Source organism: Physeter macrocephalus, chromosome 1, assembly GCF_002837175.3.
Source record: "Physeter macrocephalus isolate SW-GA chromosome 1, ASM283717v5, whole genome shotgun sequence".
NCBI lineage: Eukaryota > Metazoa > Chordata > Mammalia > Artiodactyla > Physeteridae > Physeter > Physeter macrocephalus.
This window is the reverse complement of record NC_041214.2, coordinates 61,112,764-61,137,203: the sequence shown is the minus strand read 5'-3', so window position 1 is coordinate 61,137,203 and position 24,440 is coordinate 61,112,764. Positions and strand designations below refer to the sequence as shown.

General features: G+C 38.7%; 1 protein-coding gene across 1 annotated transcript in view; it reads left to right on the top strand.

Annotated features, from left to right (window-relative positions):
* Positions 1–24,440, top strand: part of WDR49 (WD repeat domain 49) — a 149,361-nt gene that overhangs the window by 83,916 nt on the left and 41,005 nt on the right. Inside the window, 2 exon segments of the mRNA XM_024124198.3 lie at positions 11,328–11,492; positions 14,676–14,791. Coding sequence (XP_023979966.2) covers positions 11,328–11,492; positions 14,676–14,791 — 281 coding nt within the window.

Sequence of the window (24,440 nt, the reverse complement as noted above, 5' to 3'; positions counted from 1 at the left end):
ATCATCAAACCCAAGGTTATTTAAATTTTCTCCTATGTTATCTTCTTTGAGTTTTATAGTTTTGTGTTTTATATTTAGGTCTGTGATCCATTTCAAGTAGTTTTTGTGAAAGGTGTAAAGTCTGTCCAAATTCATATTTTTATATGTGGGTGTCCAGTTGTTCAAGGACCATTTGTTGAAAAGATTATCTTTTCTCCATTGCATTGCCTTTGCTTTTTTGTCAAAGATCAGTTGACTATATTTATGTAGTCTAATTTTGTGCTCTCTATTTTGTTCCACTGATCTGGTTGTCTATTCTTTTACCAGTATCATACTGTCTTGATTATTGCAGCTTTATAGTAAGTTGTGAAGTCAGGTAGTGTCAATCCTCTGATTTGTTCTTCTTCTGCAATATTGTGTTGCTACATCTGAGTATGTGGTCTTTCTCTATAGACTTTAGAATCAGTTTGTTGATATCCATCCACAAAGTAACTTATTGGGATTTTGATTTGAATTGCATGAAACATATAGATTAACTTGGAAAGAAGTGAGATCTGGACAATATTAAGTCTTCCTAACCATGAACATGGAATATCTCTCATTTATTTAGTCTTTGATTTCATTCATCCAGGTTTTTTACTTTACCTCATATAGATCTTCTACATATTTTATTAGATTTATATTATTTCAGCTTTGTGGATGCTAATGTAAATTGTATTGTGGTGGTATTTCCAAATTCCTCTTGTTCATTGCTGCTGTATAGGAAAATGATTGACTTTTGTATATTAACTTTGTATCCCGCAATCCTGCAATAATTGCTTCTTAGTTCCAGGAGATTATTTTGGTCAATTCTTTAAGATTTTCTGCATAGAGGATCATGTCATCTGCTAGCAAAGACAGTTTTATTTCTTTGTTCCCAAACTTTATGCCTTTTCCCCTTTACTTGTCTTATTGCATTAGGCAGAGCTTCCATATAATGTTGAAAAGGAGTGATGAGAGGGAACATCCTTGCCTTGTACCTGACCTTAGTAAGAAAGAGTCAAGATTCTCACTATTAAGTTTGATAGTAGCTCCATGTTTTTTGTATATATTTTTTGTCAAGTGAAGGAAGTTCCCCTCTATTCTTATTTTACTGAGAGTTTTTAATCATAAGTGGGTGTTGGATTTTGTCATGGGTTTTTTTTTTTTTTGCATCTGTTGATATAATCATGTGATTTTTCTTTTTAAGCCTATTGATATGATGGTTTACATCAGCATTACCCAACCTTTTTGGCACCAGGGACTGGTTTCGTGGAAGACAGTTTTTCCACAGATGGGGCGGGGCTGGGGGTGGGGGATGGTTCAGGTGGTTATGCGAGTGCTGGGGAGCGATGGGGTGCAGCGGATGAAACTTTGCTTGCTTGCCTGCTGCTCACCTCCTGCTGTGCAGCATGGTTCCTTACAGGCCCAGGGGTTGGGGCTCCCTGGTTTACATTAATTAATTTTCAGAAGTTGAACCAACCAAATTCTTCTGATGCATTGTTGGAGTTGATTTTAAATTATTTTTTTTGAAGATTGGTTCAAGATGGCAGAGTAGGAGGATGTGCGTTCACTCCGTCTTGTGAGAGCACTGGAGTCACAACTAACTGCTGAACAGTCATCAACAGGAAGACACTGGAACTCACCGAAAAGATACCCCACGTCCAAAGACAAAGGAGAAGCCACAATAAGACAGAGAAGGGGCGTAATCACAATAAAATCAAATCCCATAACTGCTGGGTGGGTGACTCACAAACTGGAGAACAGTTATACCACAGAAGTCCACCCACTGGAGTGAAGGTTCTGAGTCTCACGTCAGGCTTCCCAACCTGGGAGTCCAGCAAAGGGAGGAGGAATTCCTAGAGAATCAGACTTCGAAGCCTAGTGGGATTTGATTGCAACCATGAGGACAAGGACACTGGCAGCAGAAATTCTGGGAAGTACTCCTTAGTGTGAGCCCTCCCAGAGTCGGCCATTAGCCCCACCAAAGAGCCAGGTAGGCTCCAGTGTTGGGTCTCCTCAGACCAAACAACCAACAGGGACAGAACCCAGCCCTACCCATCAGCAGACAAGCAGATTAAAGTTTTACTGAGCTCTGCCCACCAGAGTAACACCCAGCTCTACCCACCACCAGTCCCTCCCATCAGGAAACTTGCATAAGCCTCCTAGATAGCCTCATCCACCAGAGGGCAGACAGCAGAAGCAAGAAGAACTACAATCCTGCAGCGTGTGGAATAAAAACCACATTCACAGAAACATAGACAAAATAAAAGGCAGAAGACTATGTACCAGATGAAGGAACAAGATAAAACCCCTGAAAAACAACAAAATGAAGTGGAGATAGGCAACCTTCCAGAAAAAGAATTCAGAATAATGATAGTGAAGATGATCCAGGACCTCGGAAAAAGAATGGAGGCAAAGTTCGAGAAAATGCAAGAAATGTTTAACAAAGACCTAGAAGAATTAAAGAACAAACACCTAGAAGAATTAAAAATCAAAAAAACAGAGATGAACAATACAATAACTGAAATGAAAAATACACTAGAAGGAATCAATAGCAGAATAACTGAGGCAGAAGAATGGATAAGTGACCTGGAAGACAGAACGGTGGAATTCACTGCCATGGATCAGAATAAAGAAAAAAGAATCAAAAGAAATAAAGACAGCCTAAGAGACCTCTGGGACAACATTAAACGCAACAATAAGGTTAACAGCGGATTTCTCAGCAGAAACTCTACAAGCCAGAAGGGAGTGGCACGATATATTTAAAATGATGAAAGGGAAGAAACTACAACCAAGGATACTCTACCCGGCAAGGATCTCATTCACATTCAACGGAGAAATCAAAAACTTTACAGACAAGCAAAAGCTAAGAGAAAACCAAACCAGCTGTACAACAAATGCTAAAGGAACTTCTCTAAGTGGGAAACACAAGAGAAGAAAAGGACCTATAAAACCAAACCCAAAACAATTAAGAAAATGGTAATAGGAACATACATATCGATAATTACCTTAAATGTGAATGGATTAAATGCTCCAACCATAAGATACAGGCTTGCTGAATGAATACAAAAAGAAGACCTATATATATACTGTCTACAAGAGACCCACAAGTGGGGTTTTTTTAGACTACATATATATATAGCTGGTCTTATTTTTGATCTGCTCTGACAATTTGACTTGATTTGTACATTTTGACCTTTGACATTTTAAGTGATTATTGATACAGTTGGATTAATATCTACCATATTTGTTACTGTTTTCTGTTGGTTGTCCTTATTCTTTGCTCCTATTTTTGTCTTTTACATTTTTTTTTGCCTCTTGTGGTTTTAATTGAGTATTTTAAATAATTCTGTTTCCTTTCCTTTCTTAGCATTATCAGTCATATGTATATATTTTTAAAACTTTCTTTAGATTGCCCTGGAGTTTTCAATATACATTTATAACTAACCCAAGTCTACTTTCAAATAACACTGTATTGTTTCACAGGTAGTGTTAGTACCTTATATTAATAAAATAATCTAATTCCTCCCTCTTGTCCCTTGTATCATTGCTGTCATTCATTTCCCTTAAGTACATAATTTAATTATATACATAATTATACATTATGTATATATATAATACATATTAAATATATAATTTAATACATTGTTGCCATTATTGGTTTGAGCAAACTGTTACCTATTAGGTCAATTAAGGATAAAACAAAAGTTTTTTTAATCTTTACTTATTCCTATTCAATATTCTTCCTTTCTTTTTGTAGATCCAATTTTCTGACCTATATTAATTTTCTTTTCTCTGAAGAACGTCTTTTAGTCTATTTGGAAGTCAGATCTACTGGCAACAAATGCCCTCAATTTTTCTTTGTCTGAGAATGTCTTTATTTCTCCTTTATTTTTAGTTATTTTTGCAGGATACAGAATTCTGGGTTGGTGTCTTTTTGCTGTCAGCACTTTAATTTCACTCCAATCCCTTCTTGCTTGCATGTTTTCTGAGAAGTCAGGTGTAATTCTTATCTTTGTTCCTTTGTAGGTAAGGTAGGTATCTTTTTCCACTGGCTTCTTTCAAGATCTTTTCTTTATCCTTGATTTTCTGTAGTTTGAATATGATATACCTAGGTGTAGTTTTTTTACATTTATCCTTCCTGGTGTTATGTGAGCTTCCTGAATCTGTGGTTTGATGTCCAACACTAATTTGGGGAAGTTCTCAGTCATTATTGTTTCAAGTATTTCTTCTATTCCTTTCTTTCTTCTCCTTCTGGTATTCTCATTATGTGAATGTTACACCTTGTTTAGTTGTCCCACAGTTCTTGGATACTGTATTTATTTTTTGAGTCTCTGCTCGCATTGCTTTTCAGTTTCTGAGGTTTCTGATTTATCCTCAAGCTCAGAGATGCTTTCCCCAGCCATATCCAGTCTACTAGTAAGCCCATCAAAGGCATGCTTCATTTCTGTTACAATATTTTTGATCTCTAGCATTTCTTTTTGATTTTCTTAAGGATTTCCATTTCTCTGCTTGTGTTACCCAGCCCATCTGTTCTTACAAGCTGTCTATTTTACTCATTAGACCCCTTAGCTTATTAACATTAGTTGTCTTAAATTCCAGATCTGATCATTCTAACATCTCTGCCATGTCTGAGTCTGATGCTTGCTCTATTTCTTCAGACTATGTTATTTTGCCTTTTAGTATGTTTTGTAAATTTTCTTGATAGTTGGACGTGTTGTGCTGGGCCAAAGGGACTGATGTAAACAGGCCTTTCGAGATGTGGTGGTCAGGTGGCAGGGGTGGGAGTATTCTGTAGTTCTGTGATTAGGTCGCAGTCTTTTAGTGAGCCTGTGCCTCTGGACTGTGCACTTCACCTATGCTTCTCAGTTGTCTTCCACCCTTCGGTGAAACAAGAAGGCTAGAACTAGCTAGAATTTTGTCTTTTATTTTCCCATATCAGTTAGGCTCTGATGAAACCCCAGCAGGTTAGGCTCTGTTAAACAGTTTCTCCCAAGGGCAGACCTTGTTAAGAAGAACAGAGTTGTCTGATGTATTTTGAAGCTGTTCCCTTCCCTCTGACCCTGCCAGAGCACGAGGGGATTTTTCTCAAATATTTATAGGGAGAACCTGGTCCATAACCTCAAAATAAAACTCATAAACTTGTGGAGGCTCCCCTATCACCAGCTCCCAGAATTTTAAACTCTCAGACTTGTCCACTTTGAGCCTCCAGTGATTCATAAGTTACAGTTCAGGTTTTCCTCTCTTGGCTCTGTTTCCTGGGGAGTTTTCAGTTCATGAGTTTCTGCTCTGGTAGGTTGTGATTTTCTCGATCTGCCTGTTGGTCTCTCCAATTTGGAGGGCAGTGATCTGCCCTGTGACCTTACTTCTCTTACTGATCTAAGAGGAGTTGTTGATCTTTCAGTTTTTCCGGGTTTTTACTCACTGTTAGGATGGAGTGACAACTTCCAAGCTTGCAGCACCAAGACCTGCAAGTCCAATGCAGTCTCAACTATTTTTTTTTTTTTTTTTTGTGGTATGCGGGCCTCCCTCTGCTGTGGCCTCTCCCGTTGCGGAGCACAGGCTCCGGACGCGCAGGCTCGGCGGCCATGGCTCACGGGCCCAGCCGCTCCGCGGCATGCGGGATCCTCCCAGACCGGGGCGCGAACCCGGTTCCCCTGCATCGGCAGGCGGATGCGCAACCACTGCGCCACCAGGGAAGCCCTCAACTATTTTTTGAAGTAGTTTTTCTTAGCAATTTTTTAGAAGGAGGGACGTAGTGAGGTTTTAGAGTCAGTGTTCCTAATGCTTTCCATTGAGCAAGCAATTTAATTTCTCTAAGCAATGTTTTCTTATATGTAAAATAAGAATTATAATACCTCCTGTGTAGATTTTCTGTGAAAAACAAAGAATATTGTGTATAAAGATACATAGAACAAAGCGGGAGTAAAAGCTAAATAAAATTACCCGAAAAAAAGGGAAGTGATACTTTTCTGACTTCATACCCTAGTCCCTATGGGTGCCTACTGATTGGGGGAGTGTTCTGAGCACCTGTATAATGATTACAGGCGGTCACAGCCCGTGGTCCTTCCCGTTATTCATACTGCCTAAGCCTTGCTGGCCTCCTTTCTAGTCCTTGAACATGCCAAGGACACTCTGTCTCAGGGCTTTTGCGTTGCTGTTTCCTTTTCCTGGGACTCTCTTCACCCAGGTATCTGCATGGCTCCCTCCCTCACCTCTGTGTCTTTCTTCAAATAATTCCTCAAGGAAACCTTCCCAGAGCCCCCAGCTTTTCACCCACTCCCAGTGATCTCTACCTCCTTCTTGGTTATATTTTTCTCTATAACGCTTATCACCGCTAAACATCGTGTGTGTGTGTGTGTGTGTGTGTGCGCGTGCGCGCATGCTTTTTTTCTCATTTAGTTGCATCTCTCCCCTCTTCCCTCACTAAATATAAGGGCAGGAATTTTTTACTGTTGGATGATCTCTTGATCTCTACCTCCTTCTTGGTTATCTATAACGCTTATCACCGCTAAACATCGTGGGTGTGTGTGTGTGTGTGTGTGCGCGTGCGCGCATGCTTTTTTTCTCATTTAGTTGCATCTCTCCCCTCTTCCCTCACTAAATATAAGGGCAGGAATTTTTTACTGTTGGATCCCCAATGCCTAGATCCTGTGCCTTGCATACTGTAGGGGTTTGACAAACTAAAGGAATGAGTCTGAAAGATCCAATTACAAATTAATCTACAAAGAAGTGATATCTGACAAATAAGATTTATAAATAGAGAATGGCTCCCTTAAAATATTTGAATTCTTTGTCTGTACCAGTACTCTGAGATATTATCATTCTCCTCACCTCACTACTTACTGGTAAGTAACTTCTAGAGATTTGATGCAGAACAGAAATAAAGGAGACAACATGCTTTATATTATGGGACCACAAACAGCACTGACTTAAAAAAATAAAATTATAAACAGCAATTAAGTCAAATATCCTGATCCCTTGGTAGCCAGCAATATCTGCTGCTGCAATTTTTGGTTTTTCTTGCTTAGACCTAGAATTTGAGATGCATATAGAAGAGAACAGAAGTGCTTATTGTTGTTGGAATAGCAAAAAGACAATTAGGGGATGTGGATAGAGCCTCACATATCTTAGAATTGTCTGATTGGCTGTGACAGCTTCAGATGAGAGAGACAAAAAAGACCCCTGTATTCCTAAACAGTTCTTAACTCAGGTACGTAAGGTGGAGCATACCTCCATCAGAACGATTTGCTTACAGGGTCAATTTGCACTGAAGTGTAGTTATTAGGACAGTGCCATTTCTGCTCTGCAGACGCCAAGGCCCTGTCCTCAAAGGTTAAGGTCTCATCTGATAAGAAGCAGCCAGGAGGAAACTGAAAACTTAAAGGGACTTGGTATCATCAAAATGTGGCATATAAATATGATGCCAATACTTATTCCTGGAGTTTATTGCAGATGAAAACAGCTGGCTAAAAATACGGTCCTCACGGTCCTGTAGTCAAACCACTTCATCTGCCAAGTGATGGTAAACGCCCTCCTCTCTCACTTGACTTTGAACGTCTTTTCACCTGCCTTGTTATTCTTGTATTCTGATATTGTCATAGTTTGAGCAGATTCTGGTTAATACCAGGTGTGTGTTTGTGACATAGTCAGTCCTTGTATTTCAACAGGTTGTTTTCCTGAAGACTGCGCCTTAAGGTAGATTGCCATAAAATGAAATCTGACTGGCTATACACTGTTGTCATTATTGATTCCGATTTCGTGAGAAATTGTGAAATGAGTAAAGTGCTGAAAAGTGATGAACAATATGTTGGGGTTCAGCCAGGTAAGGCAGAGGAGGGAGAGTGCAATATAGCAGAAGGCAAAGGTTACTAATTCCTGATCGAGTGTCTATATGAGATAAAAGTGGTGGGTGGATGACAAAATGCTTTGTAATGTGCGTGATGCCAGTCTTAAACAAGTAAGCAAGTCTTTCTTTGAACATTGTTTACTTTATTTTGCCTTTTTTTTTTTTTTTTTGTGGTACGCGGGCCTCCCTCTGTTGCGGCCTCTCCCGTTGCGGAGCACAGGCTCCGGACGCGCAGGCTCAGCGGCCATGGCTCACGGGCCCAGCCGCTCCGCGGCATGTGGGATCCTCCCAGACCGGGGCGCGAACCCGGTTCCCCTGCATCGGCAGGCGGACGCGCAACCACTGCGCCACCAGGGAAGCCCCTATTTTGCCTTTTTTTTTCTATCAGGGAATACCCATCTTTTAGTACTGAAATGCCTAGCATATAATAGATGCTCAATAAATGCTTTTTGAATTGAAATCATAAAATCCCCTAACCTTTTCTTCAAAGACCACTATCAAAATTTTTACTCATGCTTGGAATATTATGTTTTCATGGCTTTATCTTTAATGAATACAATCCAAATTCTTAAATAGTTATGTGAGAAAATTCCAAGTGTGATATAATTTTAAATTTCAACATACATCTAAAAAGCTGGTTTCTGAAATGTAGCTGTCTACATTCACTGTCATGGTTGGAAGAAAACAAGACATTAAATGTTTTTCTTAAATTGATTCGGATATGAAAAGGGATATGAGTCCAAATAAAAGGTCAGATGATTAAGCTTAAATAGAATAGTAGCACTAGCTAACTTTTATGACATTTATTGTATGCCATGAACTGTGCTAAATGCTTTACAAGTATTAGCTTACTTAAACCTCTTAAAAATGGTTTAAGGTAGTGACTATGATTCTCTCTGGTTTATAGGTGAGGAAACTGAAGCTTAGAGAGATTAAGTAATGAATCCAAGGTCAGACACTGACATTTAAACTCAGGCATGCTGGCTTGAGCCAGTGCTTAACCAACATGCATATTGCACAAACCAAAACAAATAGAAACACAGTTACATGGAATGATAATTAAAGTGTTAGGTCACATTATTATGAAGATCCAGGTCATTTGTTCTAGAAATTGCACTGTAGCTTAATAACGGTAATTAAACTTTGAAGCTACTTTTGATTTCACAGAGAGAAAATGTGTAGCATAGACATAGTTTTACATCATTTAAGAAATTGTCTGATTAGGAGTTGTAATATCAGGGGAAAAAAGGTCTGTGTGAGCTCCCACGCTCACGATCAGTTCTTTGCTGAGGCATAAAGATTGCTAAACGGTGGCCCTTTCATTCAATCCCTCCTCTTCTTTTTTTACCTCTGGGACTACTGTCTCAGGTGAGCATCTCCACCTGGACTGATACAGCAGCCTCTAAATGGTCTTCTCACAACCTGTTTGTTTTCCACACTGCTGCCAGAGGTACCTTCACAAACCAACTAACAAAAATGCAATATCTCTCTCCTCCTTATTAAGAACAAAGAGATTGTTCTTAATTTTATTTTGAGTCATACGTACCACTGATAAACAATGAAAGCCATGAACCCTTTCCCAGTTGAAAAAAATAAACAACTTTATACACACTACCCATTTTTCTCTGGCATTGCTCATTAGGGATTTCAAATATCTGTCGTCAATTTTCTTCTTCACCTGATATTCCACCATTTATCTCATTGTCTGTACTCTGGCTCCATTACGCTTCTTACTGTTTCTCATGCTTGGAATAGCCTCCAAGTTCTGTCTTCTCATCACTCTTAATTATCTGGGGTAGGATGCTGAAATAGAGGAAGGCCTTATGATGTGTCTGTCACAGAAGGCCCAGGATTCAAACCTCGTTATATAAGCTTGGGAATGGTACTTAACTGATTAGAATCTCAATTTCATCACTGGTAGAGAGAGGGTGATAACATAATTTTACAGAGTTTCTTTAAAGATCAAATGAGGTAGTGAGTGTAAAGGGCTTGGCACTCAATAAATACATGTTCCTATCTTCAACCCCTGATTGATCCTCCTCACCTTTTATCCCCATTCCCCACTCCAATGAATGGATTTGTGGTTTTACTCTCTGTGCCCCCAGATCACCCAGGAGTGATACCTCTAAACTTGTAAGATTGTTGGGCATTTATTTACTTCTTGTCTGTTTCTCCCTCTAGCCCAGTAGTACTTGACCCAGTTGCATACTTCAATAACCTGCGGAGCTCTTTAAAAATTCCACTGCCTGATCCAATCAAGTCTGAGTCTCTGGTCTGGTACACAACTGTGATTTTTAAAGTGATTCTAGTGTACAAGCCTAGACTATAGACCCCTTGAGAGCAGGGATGCATCAGTGAAGCTCCACTGCCCTCATGGAGCTGGCACCCAGTGGACGTTCAGTGAATGCCTGTAGAGTGAATGAATGAGTGAATGAATGAGTGAATACATGTACAACAGCCAGTTATCCAACCCTTCCGAACATACATTTGATAAACTTTAACCCATTTATGAAAATGTGACATTTTAACATATTCTTAATACATTTATATTTATACATTGGTAATCAATACCTAAGTGGATAAAGATGCACTTTAAATTTTCTTAAAATCTAGATATTGCTTCAGGCAACTTTCTATCTACACATTTTTATGTTTAGTGTTTTTTTGTTTTTTCTTTCATTCCTTTGGGTCCGAAAGTCATATGGGCAAGGTAATTTTAACCTATAAATCTCTTAAAGGATGCCTAAATACCTAGAGCTGAAATTAGCAGTCTACTTGACACTTAAATTTCTTACTATGGAACTATTATATATAATCCTATCCCTTCTTGCATTTGTTTGGTTGCCTTCCTCTTGGAGTGTATATGCAGATTTATATTTAACCTTCCTGTGTTCTTTGTTTTTAGTGACCCATCAAAAATTGTGTTAGTTGTAAAAATATACACAGTACCTTGAGGAAAAAAGGAAGAAAGGGACTAATGGCATTAGAAGCAGTAACTCTAGCAACTTGCTGAAATGAACTTTTCCCCATAATGGCTGGTAGTGCTTTATTTTCTGAATGCTAAATGGAAGCTAATATATAATAAAAGGTTTCTTTTCATACAGTAAGTAGTGTCAGAACATCATGACTGATAAAATCAAGTTTCTCATCTAAATATGAAAGATTTATAAGTTTATTTCAGTAGGATTCGATTTCAGGATGGCCTCTAGACACTAAGCTGAACAGTGGGTAAGGAAAGAAGATTCCTATCTTCTCTGATAAAGAGAATCATGACTTCATTACCTCAGTTCTGGCCTAGAAATTGAAATGTTATCAGCTTAACAAAAAGAAAGCAAATACATTGCGAAATTGTCACTGTTGGGGGATCTCACTAGTGGAAATGCACAGGCTGGATATTTTATTTAAATAAAAATGGTGAAAAAAAATTGGTGGATTCTGGAACTGTATTTAATTTCTCTACAGTGTTATTTTCTTGTAGGTAATCAGTTCTGATGTGGGGTCGACTGTTTCCTTCTGGATGATAGACACTGGGCAGAAAATCAAACAGTTTACTGTTTGCCATGGCAACGTAGAAATCAGCACAATGCCCATCGATGCAAATGAGACACGGCTTTTGACTGGCAGCACAGATGGGCGTGTAAAGGTGGGAACACAGTGACACTTTTCTATCCAGATATGAGGGGGCTAAAATATTGTGTGAGGAGACACAGCTTTGGCTATATTTGTGTTGGTATTTTTGGCCTTTCAAGAAGAGAGATGAGAAGATAAGAAGAGCTAAATAACCCAAACCATCTAATAACAAAGCTGTTAGGAAAATAAACCTCTGAGGAAAAATGAATAAATGATTTTTCTGAATAAATTATTTAGAATCAAAACACAACTTGGCTTACTTATTTCAGAAAGCCATAGAGGACCACTCTGGGGAATAAGAAGGCTGAATAATTTTCATGTGCTTCAGCTAATGTCCCTAGTTTTCTTTTTTCTTTTTTTTTTTTGGTATATAAATTGAGAAATCAGGGCAAGTAAGTAAACTTTAAAAATTGCATAGATGCAAATTTTTTGGAAAGTGAATATCTAGAAATTAACCCATTTTGTAATCTGCATTTTTATATGAAGGTAAGTAAGACAGTAAAGAAGGAAAGTAGGAAGAACAATCTTATTTATTATCCATCCTAAACTAACACTATTTTATCCTCTCAGTCTTTAAATTTTGTAACTATTATTAATTTCTTTAAATTTTGTAACTATTATTAATTTCTTCTGGGAGGAAAGTGGTATTTTACTTTGCAAAGGTGATCAAAATTTCAGGCAAAACTAGATACTTACAATCTGAAATCATGCTTACCAGTGAATCTTCTCTGTTCTTCTCAGCTTCAAGGGAGATGACAGTGCTGGATGGGAGATGACTTGTGACACTCTGAGGCAACAGAAGGCAGTTTCTTGAATAAGCCTTGAATGGTTCTCAAATTTCTGTCATAACCGGGGTCAGAAGGCTGTTAATTAGATGTACCTTCTGTGTTAGGTTGTAAGATGCATTCAGGTAGGCTGCATGGGAGAGTAGTGGAAAGCTACCTGGATATGTAGGTAGAACATTATGGAAGTTGGGGGCAAGTATTCCGGGAGATTCCAGGCTGCAATGGTCAGTGTGAAGCATGTTGCAGTGAGAATCTCTAGAAATCAGCAGAACGTGGCCTCTGGGAAGGTTAATGGCATGAGGTATGGACTTGGGAACATGTGTTTAAGTAAAGTAATCTAGTTCATGGGAGAACTGGTAAAATGTGGGAAGGTAATGGGATAATCCCAATCCCAATAGTCAAGGTAGAATAAAACAAGAATAACTGGAACTGGAGTATTAGACAGTGGCTTAGGCAAAAGGAACAAGTGAGAACCCCACTTACCAGTCCTTGGATACAAGGCTGAAGTGAAAAATGAAGGGAATGGATTAGATTATTTTTATCCCTATCTTAGGAATAACGGGTCATAGAGTCTAGGGTAGGGCAGACTTGTAGATGGTTGCAAAAATGGTCCCAGCTAAGGGTCACAGCTTGATAGGATCTGGAGACAGTCAGGTCTTTACAATACTTTTTTGTGGGTATTATTTTAGGTGGACTTGGTAAGAGCCATATTTAGAGGAGAACAAAGTGATGTGGGTGAAGAGCATGTATACCCTTCTATGTCTCAGCTCAAGCCTTGACATAGTAGAAGTTAATGTGAATTTAGTATTACAATCACAGCTTTTGAAGGTACATTTATCTTTATCACAATAGCACAACAGAATTCTGAACTTTGGCAGTTTCAGTGTAGGTATGTAGGATGCATAAATCAAGGTTGAGCTGCGCTGGCCATATTCTATGAAGAAACAAGAATGAATGATATTTTCCAATCTCATTTATAATTTAGAATCTAAAACCCAGTACCTATGCAATCAAAGATGTAAAAGTATTGCCTTATTTATCACGGTTTTGAAGTGTCTTTTTAAATTAATTGTTTTGAATAATGTATGCACACAATAAAATTTTAAACATAAAAGGGATATACAGTGAAAAGAAAGTCTTTCTCACCCCTGTTCCCAGCTCCTCCCTTGTGGCTACCAGTGGTACTAGTTTCTTGTACATCTTTCTAGACTATGAGCACCATTTTTTTCTCAGTGGCAGTCCACTGTCCATGCTGTTGTGCATTTTGCATTTCCCTGTATTGGACATTGATTCATATGAATGCAAACAACAACAATAATGATGTTAGTTAAATTTTATCACATGGTTACTATGAACCAGGCACTGTGCTAAGCACTTTACACATGCACACCTCTGCATGGTTGGTACTATTATTATACCAGAGGAGGAAACTGAAGCCCAAGGAGATAAAGCAACTTGCTTTAAGTTTCCATAGCTGGTCGACTCTGGGCAAAGCTTAGACACTTGGAGGTGACTCATTCTTCTTAATAGTTACATTATATACTACTGTAGATATTCCATATTCTGATGTTCAGTCTCTTGTTAGTGAGCAATTAAGTTGATTTAAATCTTTAGCTTTTGTAAACAAAGTATCCAGAATATCGTTCAAAATATGTCATTTCATACATATGAGTGTCTCTGTGTGATGATTTTCTAGAAGTTGAATTTTTGAGGCAAAGTGTATATGTGTTTTAATTTTGATAGAAGGTGCCAACTTGCTCTTTGATGATGAACCAATAATGTTTCATAGCAGGGCTTAGTTTTAACTGCTGGTGACCTAATGACCTTCTCTCTTAAAGTACACCCATCAAGTCTACATCCTCACCCACTGCCTGAGGAGGTAAACTGGAATTGCTTGTGCTTCTGTGGGCTTGGGTCTGGCACGCACTGTCAACAGAAGGTTTTACTGGCAGAAGATAGGAAACCTAGGACATGATGACTGTGTTTCAGGCTCTGTATTAGATGTTTAAAACTCCAAGCATGCCTGAAGAGTAAAGGTCCTGTGTCATAAATGAGGAAACTAAAATTTAGAAAGACACTTTGAGAAAGAACAGGATTTTGACAGACTCCAAAATGTGGCTTTTCATGATTTTGTATTGTCTCCCCCTAAAAAATATACACTTATTTATAGCCTTTGAATCAACAATATTAGAATAGACTGATAAGGTTACAAAATGAGTAATAAATATAATAGCTAAATTCAAATGGTGAGAGGATTTTCTTTAATTATTATGTATCTCAAGTGAATCAACCCTAGTCCAGGATGTAAACAAAAACGGGTAAAATAATCCTATTGCACTCTGTTAATATACTCATTGAAGAAGACATTTTCTTTTCTTGTCTCAAAGCTGATTTTAATATTTCTCTTGAAGGTCTGGGACCTCAATGGCTATTGTCACCACCCACTAAATGTTGGGCAAGAGGGAGCTGTGGATATTTCACACATCCTAGTTCTTAAGAAGACAATCCTGGTTACAGGCTGGGACAGGTATGATGTGCTTCATGCAAAACTGTAGGAAGGTAAAAGGAGAAAGTTTTATTTAAATCAAAATCTAAAGGAAAAAAGAACATAGAAATCCTGACTGATTCTGCGTCTTTAACTCACTGGTGACCTAGGTGAGTGAAACTCTATTTGGAATTGACTGAATGCTTGTGAATAAAATATTTTAAGATCATGTAGTTTGAGTGGCTTTGAGAAGTGTTATATCGCTTTCTCCTGGCTTTGGGAATCTTCTTCTTTAACCATTCCAGATAGAAACACAATACCACTTCCTGGGGATTAAATCCAAAAGTTTCCCAAATTTTATAGTCAATAAATTATTAATGTATGAATTGCATTCCTTCAACTGTAAAAGGAACTCATTCCTTCTTCTCTTGTTACTTAGTTTAAATGACAGCACAAGAGGGGAACAGCCTGCTGAAATCTATGTTAGCACCTCCTTCATATCAGTGCAGAGAAGGGCCTTTCACAGCCCACTTACTGTTCTCAAGGACCAATTTTTTCATTCATTATAAGGAAAATTACTTTTCTTTCCTCTTTTCCTGAGAAAACTAAGGGATCATAAATGGCCTTTTCTATGGCATTGTATAAGCACTAGGAAAATTAAAGTGTGATGTGTTTTGAAAATATATTGTCCATAAATTCAACAGTTCACAAAATATTGCTCTAATAGGTAATTTGCCCAAGATTATTCACTATAGAAATATGATCTTAATGGTTTGAAGTAGGACTAAATCAGATTTTATCCTAGAAAACCAGCAGTATTTATTTGGGGATTTTTATTAGTCATAGGGAAGGCTTTTGCCTAATGTAAATGTAAACACAGACTAGAAAATATAGTGACACACACACACAGCTTAGTTTTCAGGGGTAGTTTGACTATAAGTAAAGAAAGTATAGTTCATTAATTATAGTTCTTAATAGCATGTATATTCTACGTGCTATTAAGAACTAATTTAATCATCCCCACCTTTGAAAGACACAGCTTCTTCACATCCCTGGGAGCAATCATGATCCATCAATGACTCATAACCACTCCAGCAGACTACGGCCTAATGATCTCTATAATTAGGCTATGGCAATGAATAAGTGAAGTTCTCTAATATCATGGCAGGGTAGATGTGTAATATACAGCTGAGCCACTTTAAATTTTGAACGTAACAAAAAATAACTTTAAAAATTAATCAACGTTAGTCAAAACTATGGAGACACACCATTTTCTTAGTTATATTTTTTATACATCCATGGCTAGAAATAGCATCAAATGTGATTTTTTTAATTGGTTACGGGGGAAATGTTTAAAGATTAGATATATAGAGTCATCCAAAAGTAGTTTAAAAGAGCACCCAGGGCTTCCCTGGTGGCGCAGTGGTTGAGAATCCGCCTGCCGATGCAGGGGACACGGGTTTGTGCCCCGGTCCGGGAAGATCCCATATGCCGCGGAGCGGCTAGGCCCGTGAGCCATGGCCGCTGAGCCTGCGCGTCCGGAGCCTGTGCTCCACAACGGGAGAGGCCACAACAGTGAGAGGCCCGCATACCACAAAAAAAAAAAAAAAAAAAAAAAAAAAAAAAAAGCACCCAATGATTTGATCTGTGTTGGTGTGTTTTGCTGAAAGCCTTACTTTCGGTTTCAAGGTTAGTAGGATTCGCTGGCAAAATAACCACTCTACACTCAAACAAGAATTTAGAGAGAGTTTATTGAATTGACAAAATTACAGTATACTAATTAAGAAAAGAATGGTATAACTAACTAAGAAAGAATGGTAAAGACAGGTTTATACATCACCGAATTGGGGAAGCAGCTACATCCAGACCCAACCAGCACTGGGAAGTCCCTTGAACAGCAATCTGGAGTCCCATTTGGGAAGGTCCCAGGCCGTACGTCCACCCCATTGCTGAGACTTCAGTTTGCCACTCAAAGGAGCCCAGCTTTTAGCACCAGGCCACAGGTTGATAACAATCAGCCTACGTGCAAGTTTGCAGCTCTTGTTGTTGTAATAAATGCCTTGGTCTTAACTCTTAAGTCTGAGAATGTTCTTGATCCCCAGGGGCTGGCCAGACCCTCAAGGTGCAAGAAGTCCCATGACTTACTCCCTGTCTTATCTAATGGTTTACAATGTGTGCTTGTGCCACCCCTGCTGGCCTGGGTATAGCTCAGCAGTTTGGCATGCAGCCAGCTTTAGCGTCATTGTCCCGTCAGAGAGAGGCCTAGTGCCACATCTGAAGCCTGAACAAGACTACTTTACTAGCTTCCCCAACATGGTGGGTGGTCACTTTCTATAATCTTGGAGAGGAATTTTTGGGAGGATTGAAATGAGTGGAGGAAAACTTAGCACTCCTCTCGTTTTCCTCCATCTTTTCCATCTTCCACAAGGTTGTCAGGACTTGGATCCCTGTAGTTGGAATTGAAAGTTGAATGAATGCATTCTCAATTATATTGTTTTACTTTCATGTTGATGAATTTAAAAATTATATTTCCTAAGTAGAAGGTCTTACATTAGGATGGATTTTGCATTATCTTTGCAGGGTCTTTTTTTAACCAAGAGGCATTTAACAAAAGAGGCAAGAGAACAGGTCGGTTTTTTAGTTCTGTCTTGGGGAGGATGGTCCATTAAGCCAACTCCATAATAGTTTAGTGATTTGAGAAGAAATAACTGGAAGATTGACCGTCAGCTGATTAAGCTTTCTTTAAAACCCAGAGGAGGCTCTTAAGTTATACTGTAACTTTAACCCTAGGCTCTATTTAAATAAAGAAATTGGTCTGATAATTCTGCCCAGGATGGAATAGAAATTACATTTATTGAGTTAGGTACATAACTATGCCATCCAATTTATTTTATTCATAGTGCTTTGTAGCATTACGCACTTTACGTACACTATCTAACTTAATCCTTAGCTTCCTCTCGGAAGGTAGGCAATATTTTATAGATATCTCAAATCTCTATCTTCAGCTCTTCTCTCTCTAAGCTCACTTATCCGTTTGCTTGCTGGATGCGTCTGACTGCAATCCCAAATTCTACATATTCCAAACTGAATGTATTATTCATTCCCTTTCCGCAAATCTGCTTCTTCTCTTAGATTCGGAGCTTCACTTAATTGCTAGACACCCTGTTCATCCACCTTGGTTTTCCCTTCTCACTCAACTTCACAACCAAGTAGTCTCTAAGCCTTATCTATTTTATATTCTAAATATTTTTTCAAATCTGTTCCTATTACTACTAAACTGTGTAATTCAGAGCATCATTTCTACATACATGAATGTCACAGCCTTATTTGTCCTTTCCTCTAGTAATGCTTCCCTTTTACCTCTTAAATAGATTTGCTCATTTTAATGATTTCTACAGTGATTTCTTTCTACAATGCGATCTGTCTATGTCACTTCCTTGTTTAAAGCTTTTTAAAGTGTCTACAAAAAAACCCACGAAGCGCCCTCTGGCCTGGACTTTTCTGAGCTTCATACTCACCCATTCTTGTGTACATTCTAAACTCAAATAACAACCTGCTGTCAGACTGTTTCCGTACAAACCGTACTGTTTCTCAACCCCATGCCTTTATTCTCTCCCCTTATCTAGAACTCTCTCCAAATATTTTTCATGTGGCTAATGTTTATTCCTATTTCAGGTCTCATTCATATATCTTCTCTACCAGAACATTTCTCTTTACTTCCAGGGTGGAAGTATGCCCCCTTTTGTCTTTGTGTTATTCAGTTTCCTGTACTTTATTTAACCTAGGAATATATATACTGAGCATTTAATAAGCATATATATATACATATGCTATATATATATATATATAGTTTCTGGGGCTTATTAGATGCTCAGTGATATTTGTTGAATGGCTTAATTAACGTTTATTGAATAGTCAGGGTATCTGAGGATTAGAGAGATTGATTACCCAGTAATTACACTCCAAATTAGAGGAAAGCAGAGTAGCTATTCAAATCTCTTCTCTCATTACAGTAAGCCAGAAAGCTAAGTATTACCAATTCTTTTTCACAAAAAGGGAGGCAAGGCTTGAAGAGGTTGGGTAGCCTGGCCAAGGCTAGCAGGCAGCCGAGTTAGAATTCTATGCCAAGGTCCATGCTCTTTCCACTATTCCCAAGTTACAGACGGAGTCATTAAATCTTGGGAGATCAATTATATTCTTTTAAATAAATAATATGAATGAGTAGGTTGGTCATGTCAGTCAAAGCTGATGAATCAGTTTTGTGCATTTGAAGAAACACATAAAAACCCACACATTTATCAACTTAACAATACCTTAGAATTTTAGCTTACCGTGATTTTTCCCCTTTTCTTTCCACAAATATCTTTAAACTGCACCTAGATGGAAAACATGGAGTTAGGAACAATGATGGACTGAAAGTGAGGAAGCAGGATTCCTTCCTTCAAGGGCATCACATTCTAATTGGGGAGTCGACGCATACAAGACAAGATATGGAAAATGTCACTGTGAAATGGGCCTAAGCAAAGCCTGAATCAGAGAGCCCATGCTGGTTATTTAGAAATATGACCTTTCATATCTAGAGAATATTTCCATCAGAAAAAAGAAGCCCCAAATTCAGAACTTCTAGAAATATGTTTCTTATCGCCTTAAGCAAAATATACTTAGAGACAAAGTTGTGAATTGACATAGGGTCAGTTAAAAAATACCTGGTTAGGGCTTCCCTGGTGGCGCAGTGGTTGCGCGTCCGCCTGCCGATGCAGGGGAACCGGGTTCGCGCCCCGGTCTGGGAGGATCCCACATGCCGCGGAGCGGCTGGGCTCGTGAGCCATGGCCGCTGAGCCTGCGCGTCCGGAGCCTGTGCTCCGCAACGGGAGAGGCCGCAACAGAGGGAGGCCCGCATACCACACACACAAAAAAAAATACCTGGTTAAATACCTAGCCATATTTATGTTGGTAAAACTAAGCGAACAGGTGATCAATTACCTTTGTATTTGTTAAAAGTAGTCATCTAATATGTATAGTTCTGGTGAAATCAAATAAATAATCATAATAGTTTAAGATTTTATCTTAATTTTATGCCCTAAAATTCCATGATTCTGTATTTGCAACTCTCTGTAGAAATAAACTCAAGCCCTTTGTTTTCCCCACTTTATTTCTCTTCTTTTAGTTAAAGGAGAGACCTCTCTTTATGAAGGTTTCATCTCTGTAAAATATCTAGACTTATACAAATAAAAAGATAATCTTTCATATAATTTCAAATAATTCTGAAAATATGATTGATAGTAGCATCCTTTAAAAAGTAAATGGTCAGTAAATAGCTGTTGATATAATTTTATTTCTAAAAGTATTTTTAAGGGAAATGAGATTAGGGATTTGAAGTTCCTCAACAATAAAACTTATCTATCACAAGATATTAAATTCTTAATAATTGCCTTGCTAAGGAACTATACATAATCTTATATATGACTCAGTTAGTTTCTATTATTAGGATAAGAATCAGAATGAAAACTTCCAAAGTTGTGACTTATTCTGAATAATCTTGTTGGAGGCTAGGAGGGGGCGAGTATGTTTGAAATTCACAAATAATCCTCAAAACTAATTTTGTGACAGTTTCAGTATCCAAAATTGGACTCTGCAAATTTTAGGAAAAAGAATAAAAATGAACTAATTTATTTTGACCTCATTCTCTATCTTTGAGATAATCCTTTTGGCCTAAAAAGCAATGGATTGAACACGGATACGTTCTTATGATAATTGGACTAACAAAACATGAACAGTTAATCTCCGAGGGATCAAATAGTTGACTGTGTTCTTTTGTTCTCACCATGACAATTTCTACATGATAAGTTTTGGTAAAAATTATTTTCCTATCTCATTCATCCTAAAAGAGGTTGTTTTTAAAACATTAAAAAAAATTTTGCCCTGGACAGGTAAACTAATTTTGCTTTCATAGAGTTGGTCATCATATCTAAATTCTGAGTTAGAGATAAGGTCAGCATCACAAGAAAACACAATGACTCAGTAGCAGTACTCCCAGGATTTCAAATGTGAGGTGTGGAATGGAACTAGTAAACTCCTTCAATGTCAGAAAGAACAAATCTCTCAGACTCCTAAAATGGCCTAAAAATTGGCTCATTCTGCACGTCAATTTTACTTTTGGCAAAAGTACAAACTTACACAAAATAGTTATCTTGGAAATGTACAAAGTAAGAAATACAGTGTGGATTCTGAAGGTATTTTAAGGATAACTGTCATTTCAAATGAAAGTTTCAGGTTAGGTTTCAAGGGAAAGGTGGCAGCTAATTAGTTTCTCACCATTTTGACACACAAGGTCAAATATCAGAAGGTCTTTTTTTTTTTTTTTTTTTTTTTTTTTTGCGGTACGCGGGCCTCTCACTGCTGTGGCCTCTCCCGTTGCGGAGCACAGGCTCCGGACGCGCAGGCTCAGCGGCCACGGCTCACGGGCCCAGCCGCTCCGCGGCATGTGGGATCTTCCCAGACCGGGGCACGAACCAGTGTCCCCTGCATCAGCAGGCGGACTCTCAACCACTGTGCCACCAGGGAAGCCCCAGAAGGGCTTTTTATACCATCTTATGAAAAGGATATTGTGCCTTTGGGTGGTACTCCCTAAATATACCTAGTTAATATGGATAGCTTGGCAAAGAAGACATCTGACATTGTATTTTGGCTGCGAGATAATAGAAGAGATATGGACGGATCGCTTCTCTCTCACTCCCACCCTCACATTCTCCATTCCCAAAAGGTAACCTCTTCAACCAAACTTACCAATAGGTAGAGAGAAAATTAAAAATATATGCATATAAAGCTATTATGCGATTAATGACAATTTCAGAACTTCAAATTACCTTATTTATATTATCTTTTATTGCTAAGCCTTATATTAATATTAAGGTAACATTAATATTAAATTATTGATTTAAAAATAAAATAATTCATGTATTGATTCAGCAAGTTTTTATGAAATGCCTATTATTTTCTAGGTACTATTCTAGGCACTACTGATGCTGAGGGGAAAAAACAAAGTCTTTGCTCTCCTAGAGCCTATTTATGGTAGGAGAGACAGAAAAGAAACAGACAAATAGGTAAAGACCCCGATATCACATGATAATGTAATAAAGAAAAATGATGTAGATGAAGAATGAGAAACTCAAGGAAGAGTCTTTAGCTTGGGTGGTCAGGGAAGGCTTACCCAAGGAGGTAACATCTGAGCAGAGAATTTTTCCTTCATTCATTTGACAAATATTTATTGAATACTTAATATGTGTAGGTCACTATGATTGCCACTGAGGGTTGTAGAATAAGACACAATCCCTGGTTTCTGAGAGCTTACAATCTAGCAGAGGAACAGAGACTATATAATATTAATTAAATGTTGTAACTAAACTGCAAATGATGTAAGAGGTCAGGAGAGGGAAGTATTTCTTTCAGCACTAGTTATTAAGGAAGACTACAGAACAAGATAGCCTTAACAAATGGGTGTGTAGACAGGTAGATGTGGGTCTGTGTGTGAAAGGAAATCCATGGAGGAATGGAAGAACCCATCATGAATAAAAACAAAGCAGCTAGGGGACTTCTCTGGTGGTCCAGTGGTAAAGCATCCATCTTACAATGAAGGGGACACGGGTTATCCCTGATCAGGGAACTAAGATCCCACACGCTGCGGGGCAACTAAGCCCGCATGCCACAACTACTGAGCTCGCGCATCTCAACGAGAGAGGCCACGTGCCACAAACTACAGAGCCCACCACTCTGGAGCCCGCACCATAACCAGAGAGAAGCCTGTATGCTGTAATGAAAGATCCTGCATGCCACAACTAAGACCTGATGCAGCCGACGCTGCGGGGCAACTAAGCCCGCATGCCACAACTACTGAGCTCACGCACCTCAACTAGAGAGCCTGCCGTGCCACAAACTACAGAGCCCACGCGCCCTGGAGCCTGTGCCCCCCAACTAGAGAAGAGAAAACCCACACACCACAGCTAGAGAGAAGTCCGTGCACCACAGCGAAGAGCCGGCGCGCCACAACGAAAGACCCCCACGCCTCAATGAAGATCCTGCGTGCCGCAACTAAGACCCGACGTAGCCAAAAAAAAAAAAATAAAGGCAGCTAGAAATGCAAAGCATAGAGAGCAGTAAGAGTATTGCTTGGCTTGAACCTGAGATGTGCTTCAGAAACAGCCTCTGAATACTCCTAACAGCTCAAAACAGCTCCTGCAAGCAAGAAAGTTATTTGAAAACTTGCATTCTATCTATAAAATCCAGGTGAATTTTACATTCTATTTCATGAATTCATGTATTCTTATTTTTAATATAAAAATATTTTCCCTAAAACCCTTTGAGTAAAATGAACACTTAGGAAGGCATGCCATATTTACCCTGTGGCTTCTAGTAGCCCTCTCAAATAGCTGGACATTCACATTTTACTTTGAAAACCAAGGATAGAAGGATAGAGGGAAAAACTCTAAAAAAGTTGATTGGATCCAAATATTATTAGATCTTGAATAACAGGCCCCCAGACATTTGAATTTTGTCATGTAGGAAATGGAAAAAACTAAGAAATGGTTTTTAACAGGGCCTTAGCCTTACCTTTTGATCATGCTGTTTCCCTACTCTGCCTAGAGTGACTTCCTCTTCCAAATCTTACCCATCCGTTATGGTCCAGCTCAAAAATAACCCCTTCACTCAGCCTTCTGTGATTTCTACACCTGGATTTCCATGGCAGTTGGTCAGTACTTCCTTGGCACTTAGCACATTTCACTCTGTATTTTAGTCACTTTATGTTCATGGCTCTGTCCCCTGCAGCACCATGAACAGGGACTTCCAAGGAGAAAAGAAATGCTTGTAGAATGAATGTATATTAAGAGCTCCTGAATGGAATGATTAATCTGGTTGCAGGATGAAGAATGTACCAGAGGTGGGTAGCCTAGAAACAGTGAAATGGCTTAAGAGGCTATTAAAATTTTTCCACCATGAGCTAGTGAGTGCTGAGCTAGGAAGCTGTCATTGGTTATTTAAAATAAAAAGGAAGAAGTGAATATGTAACATATCACAGAGGAAGAATCTGAGTATTTTATTTGATTAGAGAAGAGAAAGACCTGCAGGAAGGTGGAATTCTGGTCTATTAACCAATTTTGGGAATTTAGGGAGTCCTCCTGTGGAGCAAAGATGAAACATTTGGATTTTTGATATGTTGCTGATGGAAACTATAATGGAACTGTCAGCTGTCAAGTGGGAACGACTCAACACTGGAAGAAGTTCTAAATGTAGATAAATTTAAGAGCCATTTGTACAGAAGTGAGATTGGAAATTATGGTGGTATACAAAATCTCTGAACAAGCCCTTTTGAGCAGTGAGAGGGGAGTGGAGGAATGACAGTGAGTAATGTCCATATTAACAAGAGAAACAGAGAAAAGGGAGGTGAAGTAGAGTACAAGGAGTGAAAGGTTGGGGAGGCAGGAAGAGAAGCAGGGCGTTTGGAAACAGAAGAGTTTCCAGGAACAAACTCACATCCATCAGAGGGTGAGGAGTTAGTTACACTGGCAGGGCAGTTGGGAGACCTTTAGCATGGGCGGAATAGAAAGCAAGATTTCAGAAAGGTCAAGAGAGAACGTGGGTGGAGACACCAAGCCTGGGGTTACAAATGCTCCTTTGAAATGTGTGTGGCTCTAGA